Here is a 15,100-nt window from a genome sequence, read left to right as displayed (position 1 = left end):
TCCACACGCGCGTAAGGCGCGGCACCTTCCCGGAACCACCTGTGCGCCAGGCCGGAGCGGAAGCGCCCCGCGGCCTGGGCTCGCGGGAGACCCAGCGCATGCGCGGCGGGTCAGCGCCCGTTCCTTCCGGCGGCGCCGCCCGGAAGCCCTGGCCCCGGCCCCTCCCCCTCGCCGGCTCGGCGGTGCGTGCGGGGCCGGCCCGGCGAGGAGGCGGGACACGTCGGCGCTGCCGCCTCCGCCGCCGCCGCCGCCGCCTCCGCCGCCGCCGCCGCCGCCCCTCCTCCTTCTCCAGCCGGCGCGGCCGCCGCTTCCCGGCCGAGTACGAGCGGCCCTGGCGGCCCCCGGCGCGTCCAGCTGCGCGGCCCCCCGCCCGTCCCGCCCGGCTGCTGCCCGCGTCCACCCCGCCGCGATGGCGACGCGCTCGTGCCGGGAGAAGGCGCAGAAGCTGAACGAGCAGCACCAGCTCATCCTGTCCAAGCTGCTGAGGGAAGAGGACAACAAGTACTGCGCCGACTGCGAGGCCAAAGGTAGCGCGGCGCGACCCTCGGGCCGGGGCTCCGGGGTCCCCTGCTCCCGCCGGGCCGGCGCGGGCCGCCCGGCAGGTGCCGCGGCGGGTGGGGCGGCCGGGCGGGCCGCGTCCTCCGCCCGGGCGCTGCGGGGCTGGGCGGCCGCGGCAGCCCCCGGCCGGCGGCCGGTCCTCGGGGCAGTCCTCGGGTGGTCCTCCCGGCGGTCCTCGCCCGGGGCGCGCTCGGCGAGGCAGCTGGGGAAGGGCTTGAAGCTGGGCGTTCGTGCTGTGCTCCAGCCTGGATTTTGGCCCGAATGAGAAGGGGTTTCGTTAACGTGAGTCTTCTTGGACGCGGGGCTTCTGTGTTGCTGAAGGTTTTAATTCGATTCTCTCCGACCGGCTAGTCCACGGGAGTCTGTATGTGGACCCTGGTCTGTGTGTCTCTTGAACGTCGAAGGGGTGTTCTTCAGATCCAGACATGAGAGGAACCTAATTTTAGTTTGTTCAGTTGGAGGGCTTCTGCCTCAGCCTTTGAAATAGACACTCTATTTTTAGCCTATATGTTTCGGCTTTGGAGAACTGATGTATATTTAATGTCTTATAAGTAATCTCACGGGAAACACGTTTCAGAGTTTTTTTTTTAAACCCTCATACGGGTAGGAAATGAAACCCGGCTTATTTGTGAATTGGTGAGAGACCAATGGTTCTCCGGAGCCGCAGTCAGTCTCTGGGAAGGTAATTGAAGAGTTCTGCATTGTTTGACCTCGACTTTTCCTGAAGCTTTCCTGTTCTTCTTTAACGCTGTGTAAATGAGTCAAGTCTCAGTGGGCAGGTGATACTTGACAAGACTCAGCCACACGCCATTGGCAGGTTCCTTTACTACCGTGACGGTCCCCGGCTACTGGGAGGTCATGTGACTGGACTGGAACCGGACCGTTGATGAAGCACTTTTCAATATCATAGTAAAGTCACTTCGGGCCAACCTTTCAGGCAGAGTTGCACACGCCCGATTATTGCACTAGTATTTGTTTACCTGATACGGGTTACGTGTGTGGTTTTTGGAGAATGAATTCCTTTCTGTATTGAGGCTCTATTACTCATCACTGCACTAATGAAATACTGGAAAATGGGCCTTTAAAAGGCCAGTATATCAGTTTAATTGTATGCATTTTGAGTAATTAATCATATAGTTAGAGATGCTAGTAAGTATTAGATCTATTCATTAAAGATTGAATAACAGTTTTAGCAGTTCCCTTTCTTTATTTATAGAAACCATTCAAAAATAATTTTTGTTCAGATTTCTTTCTGCCAGAAGGTACTTTGTAAAATCAGATTTTCACTAATGCTTCTTAAAATAATATATAGGTTTAGAGAAAGCCATTGTTTACCACATGCTGACATTTGTGTTTATGGCTTTTGAGGTGGGAGAAGGATATAATCTGGATATAGTCTTCTCACATTAGGACAAAACTTTTACTTTTTCTGACGTGAGAATTAGGGAGCATTAGTATTCGTCACATGTTGGATTGCCACTGAGGTCAGTAGATATGTACTGAATAGATGTCTTTTTTATTTTGGTTTTGTTTGGTCCTGTGTGTGTGGTTTTGTTTTTGAGAAGTGGAGGAAGTGGGACAGAAGAGAGTACCGAGAGCTCAAGGATGTGGTTGGTGTGAAGGGCATGAGCCGCAGTCAGGATTTAGAAAGGTCAGCTCTTTTTCCTGATGCTACTGAATCTAGGATAGTGTTAAGATGATCTTCTAAATTATTTCATTGTTTCATCTTGGTCCTTCAAGGGGAAAAAAAAGCTAATAGTTCAAAGCACTTATTGGTTGAATGAAACTTGATTTCATAGTTGTAATAATTGAAAAAAATTGAGATGGTGAGGCAGTTGCTATGATTAAATATATTTTGTAAAGTTTTTGAGTCTTTAGTATGATCTAAGGGGCTCTCTTAGTAGAAATCTTGGTTTATTTCTTGATATTGGATTTATTATGTATACCAGATGACAGGGCTTCTCATGTGGCGCTAGTGGTAAAGAACTATCCTGCCAGTATAGGGAGACATAAGAGACCTGGGTTTGATTCCTGGGTCAGAAGGATCCCCCTGGAGGAGGGCTTGGCAGCCCATTCCAGTATTCTTGTCTGGAGAAGCCCATGGACAGAGATGCTTAGCGGGCTACAGTCCATAGGGTTGCAAAGAGTCAGACATGACTGAAACGACTTGGCACGCACGCGCACGTGCCAGTTGACGTAGTAAATGTAGGTAGTGAAATTCTGATTGTACTTTTTAAAAAAATTCGAGGATAAAATTGTTTTATTTAACTGCTATTGTTGCTAAGTTGTGTCCACTTCTTTTGTGATCCCATGGACTGTAGTCCGCCAGGTTCCTCTCTCCATGGGGTTTCCCAGGCAAGAATACTGGAGTGGGTTGCCGTTTCCTTCTGCAGGGCATCTTCCCAACCGTGGGATAGAACCCATGTCTCCTGCAATGGCAGGCAGATTCTTTACCACTGAGCCGCCAGGGAAGCCCCTGGAGGATAATTGCTTTACAGTTAAATGTGCTTTTAAAAGACATGCTAAAGGTCTTATTTTTACAGCTCAGTTATTGTAAGTGGTTCCATACTGTATATGTGTATTGATGTTTTTTTTTTTCTTCACCGCCTAACAAACTGCATCAAACTTTTCATGTATTTTGAAGCTATTTCCTAGTTAACTTAATTTTCATTCTTACAAAGTATGCTCCCCCCATGGGTCTTTGTACCAGAACTAGACTTTAGGGCTAGAGATTTCCCTGTTCTGTTGCCTTATACCAGCTGGCAGAAGTTTGTCCCTTGGATTTTGACATTTTCTTACTGGGTCACCAGTATGTGCTTCCTGATTTGATAGTATTTGGGAAGGGAGGAAGGAGCAAAGGATGGCATAGGTGCCAGTTTCCTGCTCTTGGTCCTACTCTTAGCGAGTCTGTTGAGCGACCGGAGAGTAAGAGCAAGCAGATGGTGCCGCCCGTCCTTCCTGAGGCCTCAGTGGGCTCTCCACGGGACTTTGAAAGCAGTTCTGTCGGTGACTAGTTGGCGACACTTCATGGAGCAGGGAGGATTTAGAGCCCCTTGCTGACTTAAAGTGTACTCTTCACTGTTTGAAGTATTTATCGTCTGTGCTAAATACTAGCTGTCAGTCTGAGCATGTATAGGTCGGCATGAAAAATGCATCTCTTGCCTTGTAAGTTTTGGGGTGGTTGGAAGCAGAAGATGCTTGAACCCTAGAGACTGCCTGGTATGGAGAGGTTAAACTCTTGGCCCAGATCAAACACCCATTTCTTCACTCCATAGTCTTGACTCGAGGACACACCGCTAAGCGCTGTATCAGATTAGAGCACTAAACTTGCTGTAAGACCCTAAAGGAGCTTGTTTGGTGGGCGCTGCATTTTTGCACATGAGTCCTTTCAGCACATGCATTATTTCAGAACAGTGTGCTCAGTGCACTGGAGCAGTGCTGTGAGCAGCGCCGCCCTGGCCACTTACGGCGGGCTGCTGCTCTCCGTGCGCCTAGCTTTTGTCCCTTGATTGTCTTCACAGCTCCTAGAGTGCTGTCCAGGGCCCTTGCATATGCTCTTTTCTTTTGCCCAGGAAGCTGACAATTTTTTATCTGGTCAGTTTACCTATCTTCCAGTTTCTGCTTAAGTGTCTCTTCAAGGGAATTGATTCTCTCTGATCTTCCCAGGTTAGATTAGGCTTCCATTTATACATGTGAGAGGCACCTTGAGTTTTTTATTACACTCACCACAGTTGTAATTAAACATTATTTGGGTAATTATTGGGAAATCGGGGATTGGATTGTAGCTCTGAGACAGAAGGGACCTTGTCTGTCTTGTTTTGCCTTGTAGCCCCAGTCCTGGGCACAGCAGGTGAGATGCAGCTCAGCAAATACCTTTGAAAGGGCGGATGTGAAAGCACAGAGCTGAGGACAGGCGGCAGATATGTGGATGAGTGTACACCTTTCGGCCTGCGGGTGAAGTTTGTTGGCAGAGTAATATCTCTGCTTTTGAATATGCTGTCTTAAAGCACAATCAGACTTGGCAGTGACTGGTCAGAAGAAGGACTGGAGTGGCGAGAGGTAGCCACCTGGTCACTTGGTTATAACAGTGGTCCCGGCCAGAATGTAAGAGGACGCGAACTGTCTTAAGGTGAATGTCAGCGGATAGGACAGGCAATGGAACCACTGGGGCCGTCATAAGATATCTGTTCAGAAGTAGACCCCTTACAACGTTGTCGAAAGGGCTGGAGGAGCCGAAGTCAGGGAGCCTCTCCTGGCCTTCTGATTTCAAGGCCACACACTACTGCCTCTGCCACCACTGCCGCGGCTGCATCTCTCCCTTCAGCTGGTTGGAGAACCAGGCTGCTGTGGCCGGTCAGTGCCTGTTGGACATATTTGTCGGCTGTCCTAACTGTGGAAAGATGGCAGCTGCCAAGCCTGTGTCATCCACGTGCCCGACGCTACAGACCTAACTTAGGTCCAGGCCTCTCGCGACAAGGGAGCCTAGGCTTTCTGACCTCTTCACAAATTAGAAGAGTGAAATGGAGTTGTGAGACCCAGTCCTAGAGGCCACTACAGGCAGCTGAGGGTGGTGGACATTTTTCATTAACTGTTACTTTAAAATAGGTTTATATAGGAACCCTGAAATAGCAAAGTAATTCTTACTAAAAAGTACAATTCACCTTTAGGAACTGGTGTTTATCATGATGTTAATACTTGCAGGATAAATTTAGGTAAGCAGAAGTCTGTGATTATAATTTCTCTAAGTTCAGGTCAGTTCAGTCGTGTCTGACTCTTTGCGACCCCACGGACTGCAGCACACCAGGTCTCCCTGTCCATCACCAACTCCCGGAGTTTACTCAGACTCATGTTCATTGAGTTGGTGATGCCATCCAGCCATCTCATGCTCTGCCGTCCCCTTCTCTTCCCGCCTTCACTCTTTCCCAGCATCAGGGTCTTTTCCAGTGAGTCAGTTCTTTGCATCAGGTGGCCAAAGTATTGGAGTTTCAGCTTGAGCATCAGTCCTTCCAATGAATATTCAGGGTTGATTTCCTTTAGGATTGGCTGGTTGGATCTCCTTGCAGTCCAAGGGACCCTCAAGAGTCTTCTCCAACACTACAGTTCAAAAGCAGCAATTCTTCCGTGCTCAGCTTTCTTTATAGTCCAACTCTCACATCCATACATGACTACTGGAAGAACCAAAGCTTTGACTAGACCGACCTTTGTTGGCAAAGTAATATCTCTGCTTTTTAACATGCTGTCTAGGTTGGTCATAGCTTTTCTTCCAAGAAGCAAGCCGTCTTAATTTCTTGGCTGCAGTCACCATCTGCAGTGATTTTGGAGCCCCCAAAATAAAGTCTGTCACAGTTTTTATTGTTTCCCCATCTATTTCCCATGAAGTGATGGGACCGGATGCCATGATCTTAGTTTTCTGAATGTTGAGTTTTAAGCCAACTTTTTCACTCTCCTCTTTCACTTTCGTCAAGAGGCTTTTTAGTTCCTCTTCATTTTCTACCATAAAGGTGGTGTCATCTGCATATCTGAGGTGATTGATATTTCTCCCAGCGATCTTGATTGGAGCTTGTGCTTCATCCATCCCAGCATGTCTCATGATGTACTCTGCATATAAGTTAAATAAGCAGGGTGACAGTATACAGCCTTGACACACTCCTTTTCCTATTTGGAACCAGTCGGTTGTTCGATGTCCAGTTCTGTTGCTTCCTGACCTGCATACAGATTTCTCAGGAGGCAGATCAGGTGATCTGGTATTCCTATCTCTTGAAGAATTTTCTACAGTTTGTTGTGATCCACACAGTCAAAGGCTTGCATAGTCAGTAAAGCAGAAATAGATGTTTTTCTGGAACTCTCTTGCTTTTTTGATGATCCAGCAGATGTTGGCAATTTGATCTCTGGTTCCTCTGCCTTTTATAAATCTAGCTTGAACATCATGGTTCACGTACTGGCTTGGAGAATTTTGAACATTGCCTTGCTAGTGTGTGGGATGAGTGCAATTACTGGTCGGGGCATAGACTTGGATTACCATGATATTGAATGGTTTGCCTTAGAAATGCACAGAGATCATTCTGTCGTTTTTGAGATTGCATCCAACTACTGCATTTTGGACTCTTGACTATGATGGCTACTCCATTTCTTCTAAGGGATTCCTGCCCGCAGTAGTAGATATAATGGTTATCTGAGTTACATTCACCCATTCCAGTCCGTTTTAGTTCGCTGATTCCTAAAATGTCGACGTTCACTCTTGCCATCTCCTGTTTGACCACTTCCGATTTGCCTCGATTCATGGACCTGACATTGCATGTTCCTATGCAGTATTGCTCTTTACAGCATCGGGCTTTGCTTCCATCACCAGTCACATCCACAGCTGGGTGGTGTTTTTGCTTTTGCTCCATCCCTTCCTTCTTTCTGGAGTTACTTCTCCACTCTTCTCCATGTTGGAGAAGTAGCACATTGGGCTCCTACCGACCTGGGGAGTGCGTCTCTCAGTCTCCTATCTTTCTGCCTTTTCATACTGTTCATGGGGTTTCCTAGGCAAGAATACTGACGTGGTTTGCCATTCCCTTCTCCAGTGGACCACGTTTTGTCAGAACTCTCCACCATGACCGGTCCGTCTTGGGGGGCCCTACATGGCATGGCTTATAGTTTCATTGAGTTAGATGAGGCTCTGGTCCGTGTGATCAGATTTGAGTAGTTTTCTGTGATTGTGGTTTTCAGTCTGTCTGCCCTCTGATGGAGAAGGATAAGAGGCTTATGGAAGCTTCCTGATGGGAGAGACTGACTGAGGGGGAGTCTGGGTCTGATGGGCGGGGCCATGCTCAGTAAATCTTTAATCCCATTTTCTGTTGATGGGTGGGGCTGTGTTCCCTCCCTGATATTTGACCTGAAGCCAGTAATGGTGCAGGTCATGAGGATAACAGTAGAAACAGTGTCAGACTTTATTTTTTTGGGCTCCAAAATCACTGGAGATGGTGATTGCAGCCATGAAATTAAAAGATGCTTACTCCTTGGAAGAAAAGTTATGACCAACCCGCATAGCATATTGAAAAGCAAAGAGATGACTCTGCCAACAAAGGTCCGTCTAGTCAAGGCTATAGTTTTTCCAGTGGTCACGTATGGATGTGAGAGTTGGACTGTGAAGAAAGCTGAGCGCCGAAGAATTGATGCTTTTGAACTGTGGTGTTGGAGAAGACTCTTCAGAGTCCCTTGGACTGCAAGGAGATCCAACCAGTCCATTCTAAAGGAGATCAGTCCTGGGTGTTCTTTGGAAGGAATGATGCTAAAGCTGAAACTCCAGTACTTTGGCCACCTCATGCGAAGAGTTGACTCATTGGAAAAGACTTTGATGCTGGGAGGGATTGGGGGCAGGAGGAAAAGGGGATGACAGAGGATGAGATGGCTGGATGGCATTGCCGAGTCGATGGATGTGAGTTTGAGTGAACTCCGGGAGTTGGTGATGGACAGGGAGGCCTGGCGTGCTGCGATTCATGGGGTCGCAAAGAGTCGGACACCACGGAGTGACCTAACTGAACTGAACTGAATGAGGATAATGGGGACCTCTTTCAGAAGGGGGTCTGCTGCACTCAGTGCCCCCGACCCTGCAGCAGGCCACCGCCCACCCATGCGTCTGCCAGTCTCCTGTGGGGTCACTGCTCCTTTCTCCTGGGTCCTGGTGCACAAGGTTCTGTTTGTTTCTTCCAAGAGTCTGTTTCCCAGTTCTGTGTAAGCTCTGGTGGTTCTATGGTGGGGTTAATGGCGACCTCCTCCAGGCGGGGTTATGCCATACCCAGGTCTCTGCACCCAGAGAAGAGACCTATCAATCTAAAATTTCTCTCAGAATGTTAAACTTCAGTCTGATGCTCTGTTCCCAGAATTCTGTGGATTCTCAGGTGTCCCTTTTTGATTATGTGTAGAGATCTGATATTGGAGCTGGTATGGAAACCAGGGGTCTCTCTGACTCATCAGTTTATAACTTTGGCTGCTTTTCTCCCAGTTCATCGTCTTTGTCTTCCTTTTTTTAAATCTTAAAATGTTCACCCTGCTGCTGCTGCTAAGTCGCTTCAGTCGTGTCCAGTTCTGTGCGACCCCACAGACGGCAGCCTACCAGGCTCCCCTGTCCCTGGGATTCTCCAGGCAAGAACACTGGAGTGGGTTGCCATTTCCTCCTCCAATGCGTGAAAGTGAAAAGTGAAAGTGAAGTCGCTCAGTCATGTCTGACTCTTAGCGACCCCATGGGCTGCAGCCCACCAGGCTCCTCTGTCCATGGGATTTTCCAGGCAAGAGTACTGGAGTGGGTTGCCATGAAACCATAATTCAAAAAGATGCATATATCCTGGTGTTCATTGTAGCACTGTTTACAGCCAGGACATGAAAGCAACCTATCCATCAACAGATGAATGGATAAAGAAATTGAGGTACATATACACAATGGAATGTCTCGGCCATAAAAAGAAACAAATTTGAGTCTGTTGAATTGAGGTGGATGAACCTAGAGCCTGTTATACAGTATAAAGTAAGTCAGAAAGAGAAAAACAAATATCATATATTAATGCACGTACATGGAATCTAGAAAAATGGTACTGATCAACCTATATCCAGGACAAGAATAGAGACACAGATGTAGAGAACTGGCCTGTCAACGTGGGGGAGAAGGAGAGGGTGGGGTGGGCTGAGAGAGCAGCACTGACATATGTGCGCTACCACCTGTGAAGGAGATCGCCAGTGGGGAGCTGCTGTGTGACGCAGGGAGCTCAGAGGGGTGGGGAGCCGGGAAGGAGGCTCAGGAGGGAGGATTATATGTAATCTTAGGGCTGACTCACGTTGCTGTGTGGTGGAAACAAATACAGCTTTATAAAGCAATTATCCAATTAAAAAGAACTGATTCGCTTATTAACAAGTGAAATATGTTAGGAACAATACATCATTTATGGTGAATGAGTATCTAAACATCAGCATTTTGTAGCCTCAAAAATAAATCAATGATTAAAAAATAGTTACTATAAAGTATAGGCTTTCATGACTTGATTTCAGTGCCTAAGTGAATTTGTATCTTAATTCTTGCTGTACAAGATGTGTATATAGCCCTTACTGACCTTTATGGACTCCAACCCATTCTCTCTGTAAGGCAAAGTCAAATAGTTGACATTGTAATTCTATACATTATAAACTCCAACCTTTTCCTTGCTGCTGCTGCTATTACCAGTCTTTTCCCTGGATAGAATCAGTTCATTTTTCTCTTCTCAACAGAGGAAGATCAAAGAAACTTGGAAGCCATTTTGTTTAAGTTGCAGTTATTATCAGAAGTGTTGACTGTGTTACATTCTGACCACTGTAAAAAGTTGATTTAACAAACATATAATTTTTGTTGGTAAGTCAGTATTTTCTGGGCACTGCAAAGGTCAAGTATCATGTCAGGTACTGTCAGATGTACTAAAAAAGTTCTGGATGTGGTCCATAAAGTGGTTAGGGAGCTCAGTAGATATGAAACAATGATCAGGTAATTCTAATCTATGTGTAGATTATAGATTCATTAGAAATTTAGTATTGGGAGAATTCATTGTGACTTGGAGAAGGTAAAACGGTAAAGTTGAAAGTTCAAACAAACAAAAAAATAAGGTTATAGATACACAAATTATATAGTGCTTCATTCTTGCCAGCCACTGGTGTAATCAAATATTTATCAAATATTTTACACATATTAATTGACATATAATTAGTCCTCAATATAATCTTTTGAAGTTGATAATACAAGTGAGGAAACTGAGGCACACAGAACTTAAGTAACTTTCCCAATGATACTCAGCTAGGACATGGTAGAGCCAGGAATTTTTTCATGAAAAAATTTTTTGATGGCTACCATATATTTCAGGCACTTTTCTGGGAGCTGGGAATGAATCGAGGAACAGGTAGGTGAGGTCCACATTAAAGGATTTGCTGGTCTGTTGGAAGCAGGATTGATTCCAGAGTTGGCCCCTGACTGGCATCCAGGAGCTTGGATGTGGAAGGGTCTCATCACCCTAAGTGATGTTGGTCACTGCGCCTAAACTCATTATGCAAATAGTATGGTTTCTGCTGGACACCTGCTTTTCTTCTGGGAGTCTGGAGATTGCATATGGGCTAGGCAAGCTCCCAGGTAAAAGCCCTAGGCACGGAATCTCTGATGAGCTTCCCTGGCTGGCAGCCTTTCACACCCACTGTCAGAACTCACTGCTGAGAAGTATTTTGAGTGCAGCCCCGCCGGAAGAGGACTTGTGCACACCTGTGCCTGATTCTCCCGCATTTCGCTTTTTGTACCTTTTCCTTTTGCCAGTATGCTTGGTATCCTTCTGCTGTAAGAAATTGTAGCCATGAGTACACGTGTACGTTGAGTCCTGTGAGTCCTTTTAGTGAAGTAGCACACTTGTGGGTAGACTTGGGGACCTTACAACATTATTGATAGTGTGTATTTTCCTCCAGTATATTGGCAGACCCGACTTCCCAGGTGGCTCAGTGGTTAAGAATCCCCCTGACAAGCAGGAGATTCAGGTTCACTCCCCGAGTCAGGAAGATTCCTCTGAAGGAGGATAAGGCAACCCACTCTAGTATTCTTGCCTGCAAAATCCCGTGGACAGAGGAACCTGGGGGGCTACAGTCCATGGGGTCACAGAGGGTCAGACACAGCAACTAAACAATGACAATATCGGCAGACAGTATCAGCAGACCACGTCAGTGTTTCAGCATATCTCAGCTATCGCTAGAACCCAGCCTAGGGGTATCGGCCAGAGGAGCAGGTATAAGCATTAGAGGAAATTCCCAGCTTTACTGGATGAGATGGAGTTGGGAACCTGGACCATAGAGTCAAGATTTTGAACCCGGGAGATTTAGCTCCAGAGTGTGTGTTGCTAGCTGCATGTTACATGCTTGAAAGAAAACATATGCTTTTGTAGTTGAAATTTGTGATAGAAGAGATTATTTTGCGGGAAGAGATTATCACCTTCAATCTGACTTAGGGGCTTCCCTGGTGGCTCAGTTGCAGTGCAGGAGACTCTGGTTCAATCCCTAGTTTGGGAAGATCCTCTGGAGAAGGAAATGGCAACCCACTCCATTAGCCTTGGAAGTTCCATGGACAGAGGAGCGGGCTACGGTCCATAGGTTTGCAAACAGTCTATGAACACAACTTAGCAACTAAAGCACCACCACCAAACGTAAGGTCTTCGTCAGAGAGGTTATTGCTAAATGTATTCAAATGTGGACAGTCTTTATTTTACTTTATCTCTTTGCATTTAATAGCATAACCAGCCTGACTTCAAAATACCAATGTCAACAAAATAGAATTTTTTTTTCTGATCACTAAACTTTATTCTATGAATTGATCGAATCGATAGACAAGTCCTTTAGTGTTTTTGTTTGGAAGGGGGGTCTTCCACATAACTTCCTTGTTTTCTGTTTCTGCAGTTACATCCTTAGGTCAGGTACTGATTATCTCCCTGTATCATAGAATTAGCATGGTAGAATTGGAAAGCAGTGTCCTTGGGTAAGTTAGTAAAGCCAGGTGTGAGTCTAAGCTTTGCTTCTAGACTCTGCTAGAAGGGACAAGCAGGGACAACTGCTTGGTGACGAGTTGTCCCTGTCCTTGTTGAGCCTTACTGCAAAGATTTATTTCATCTCCCTCATGGTCTGTGCTGGTTTCTAAATTCCCTGCCTCTTGTTACTTCTATGCTAGTATTTACTATTATTGTTAATTAAAAACTTGTTATTGAGGGTCTGTAATTATTACTGAGGGTATAAAATATTTGGGGGACTTACTGAACTTTGAGTCATGATCAGACTTTTATACTTTTTAAAGACTTTTCACTGATGACTTAGGTCTTGCTGAGCAAATTTACGTGTTACTATTTTTAATTAGCTTCAAGGCATATCATGTAGCTAACAGGAATATTCTTTACTGGTTGAGAAGTCCTTTTATGTGAAACCTTTTCATTTTACTGCTTTCTTGGAGTAGAGTAAAATCAAAGCAATCCCCACCTCTTCCAGTCAACTGCTAAAGCCAAGATATGCTTTTAGTCATCATTTTAAAGAAGAGACCTCTAGGTGCGTTTTCAGTTAGTCATGTACATTTGTCAGTGTCAGTATTTTTTGCCTAAGATGTTACATGGAGTTTTGTTAACTGTGAATGGCATTTACCTATAATATCATATAGAAATGACTTTTTGAAAGTATTTTGCTTAAAACAAAATAGGAGCTTACATGAGATGCTGTTGGAAATATGTGCTGATTTCATGTTCACATGCATTTCGAGTGGTAAATGTAAGGACTTTGAGGGTACAAAGGGGAGATAATTATAATCTGGCTAGTAATCCTCCATTCTTTTCACTCCCTGAGCCACAACTTTTGTTCTTCATTTTATGAGATCCAAGTGATTGCTTCTAAGAGTGATTGATGACAGATCCTCAGATGTTTCCCACTGATCTTTTTTAAAGCGTGCATTTCAAGTGATCAGCTTGAATGCAAACTTAAAAAGAAAATCAAAGGAATTTTTAAAATTTTGTAACAAATCATATTTAGGATAGCTTTATCTTCCAATGTAAGAAGATTTACAAAAAATTATGATTTATTCTGGACTTTAAAAAAATTGAAGTATAGTTGGTTTATAATGTGTTTCAGGTATGCAGCATAGTGATTAAAAACTAGAAGTACATTTACTGAAGTGAAATGATCATCACTAATATATTAATTTCCTATTGCTGATACTACAAATCATCACAAACTTAGTGACTTAAAACAACACAAATGTATCATCTTACATTGGAGGTTGGTGTCCAAAATGAGTCTTACTGAGGTAAAATCAAATGTGTTCCTTTTGGAGACTCTAGGGAGAAACTTTTCCAGCTTATAGAGGTCACCTGGGATCCTTGCTTCTTGGCCACTTCCTCCATCTTCATGGTGCTGTCTTCAGATCTCTCACTCTCTGCTTACGTCACTGCCATGATTATGTTGAGTTTACCTAGATAATTCAAAAGAACACCATCTCAATGCCCTTAATTATATCTGCAAAGTTTCTTTTGCCATGGAAGGTAACATATTTACAGATCTAGATACTGGATGTCTTTGGGGTCATTGTTCTGATTACTACATACAAGTGGATTTGTGATAAAAAGTTATATATTGAACCTAGATTTTTATAATAGGTACTGCTTGGGATACACTTAAGAGGGCATAAAATGGTGAAAGTCAAAGTTGCTCAGTCGTGTCCAACTCTTTGGGACCCCATGGAATTCTCTTGGCCAGAATACTGGAGGGGGTAGCCTTTCCCTTCTTCATGGGATTGTCCCAACCCAGGGATCGAACCCAGGTCTCCCACACTGCAGGTGGATTCTTTACCAGCTGAGCTACAAGGGAACCCCATAGGAAGGTGAAGTGAATACAGTTTAAGTTAGACATTCTTGCAGAAATTATTTTTAAAATCTCTGAAGCACTTGAGTAGTTTAACAGTTGCAACATGACTATTTAAGTAGAAAATCCTTAGGAATTTATTTTTAAAAAGTATTAGAACCAGTAATTGAGTTTATCAAGATGATTATAGAAAAATTATCCCTATATACCATCAACAAACAGTTGGGAAGTAGAAATTAAAATTACCATTTGCAATTTATAAAATCTGAAAATGTAGTGATAAATGTAACAAAATAAATGCAAGACTTGTATCCTGAAAACTGCCAAAGACTGGGAGAAATTAAAGAATACCTAAAGAAATGGAGAGATACACCATGTTCATGGATTAGAAGACACAGTCTTTTTAAGATGTCAGCTCTCTCCAAATTAACCTGTAGATTCAACATGATTGCAGTCAAAATCTCAGAAGGCTTTTTTTGGTGGAAATTGACAAGTTGACTCTAAAATTTATAAAGAAATGCAGATGAGACTCCCAAATCTGAATAATTTTGAAGAACGTTCAGTTTTTTATATAAACTGACTTCAAGAGTTAATATAAAGCTACTGTAATCAAGACAGTGTGGTATTGGTCTAAGGACAGACATAGATTGATGGAACACATAATTTAAATAAATAGACTTACATATACAGGTCAGCTGTTTGTAACAGAAGTGCCAAGGTAATTCAGTAGGGAAAGGGTAGTCTTTTAAACAACAGAATGTACCTCGAACTTTATATTTAACTCACACTAGGCATGAACATGTACTTGAAAGGAATAATAAAATTAAACCAGCTAAAACTATAAAAAACTGATCTTTTCCAGTCCTCTGACCACTGCTCAAAATTCTCAAAGCCAAGCTTCAGCAATACGTGAAGCGTGAACTTCCAGATGTTCAAGCTGGTTTTTGAAAAGGCGGAGGAACCAGAGATCAAATTGCCAACATCTGCTGCATCATGGAAAAAGCAAGAGAGTTCCAGAAAAACATCTATTCGTGCTTTCTTGACTATGACAAAGCCTTTGACTGTGTGGATCACAATAAACTGTGGAAAAGTCTGAAAGAGATGGGAATACCAGACCACCTGACCTGCCTCTTGAGAAACCTATATGGAGGTCAGGAAGCAACAGTTAGAACTGGAC

The 15,100-nt window shown here is 44.5% G+C and overlaps 1 protein-coding gene across 2 annotated transcripts in view; it reads left to right on the top strand.

Annotated features, from left to right (window-relative positions):
* The first annotated feature begins 363 nt into the window (after positions 1-363).
* Positions 364-15,100, top strand: part of SMAP1 (small ArfGAP 1) — a 189,830-nt gene continuing 175,093 nt past the window's right edge. For both annotated transcript variants that reach the window (XR_008200586.1, XM_052651530.1), the window contains exon 1: positions 364-527. Coding sequence is in view for 1 of the 2 variants with exons in the window: in XM_052651530.1 (XP_052507490.1) it covers positions 410-527 (118 nt within the window). In the remaining variant the exon portion in view is untranslated. The remainder of the gene's footprint in view (positions 528-15,100) is intronic.

Source organism: Budorcas taxicolor, chromosome 14, assembly GCF_023091745.1.
Source record: "Budorcas taxicolor isolate Tak-1 chromosome 14, Takin1.1, whole genome shotgun sequence".
NCBI lineage: Eukaryota > Metazoa > Chordata > Mammalia > Artiodactyla > Bovidae > Budorcas > Budorcas taxicolor.
The sequence above is the reverse complement of the archived record's forward strand: the minus strand, read 5'-3'. Positions and strand labels throughout refer to the sequence as shown.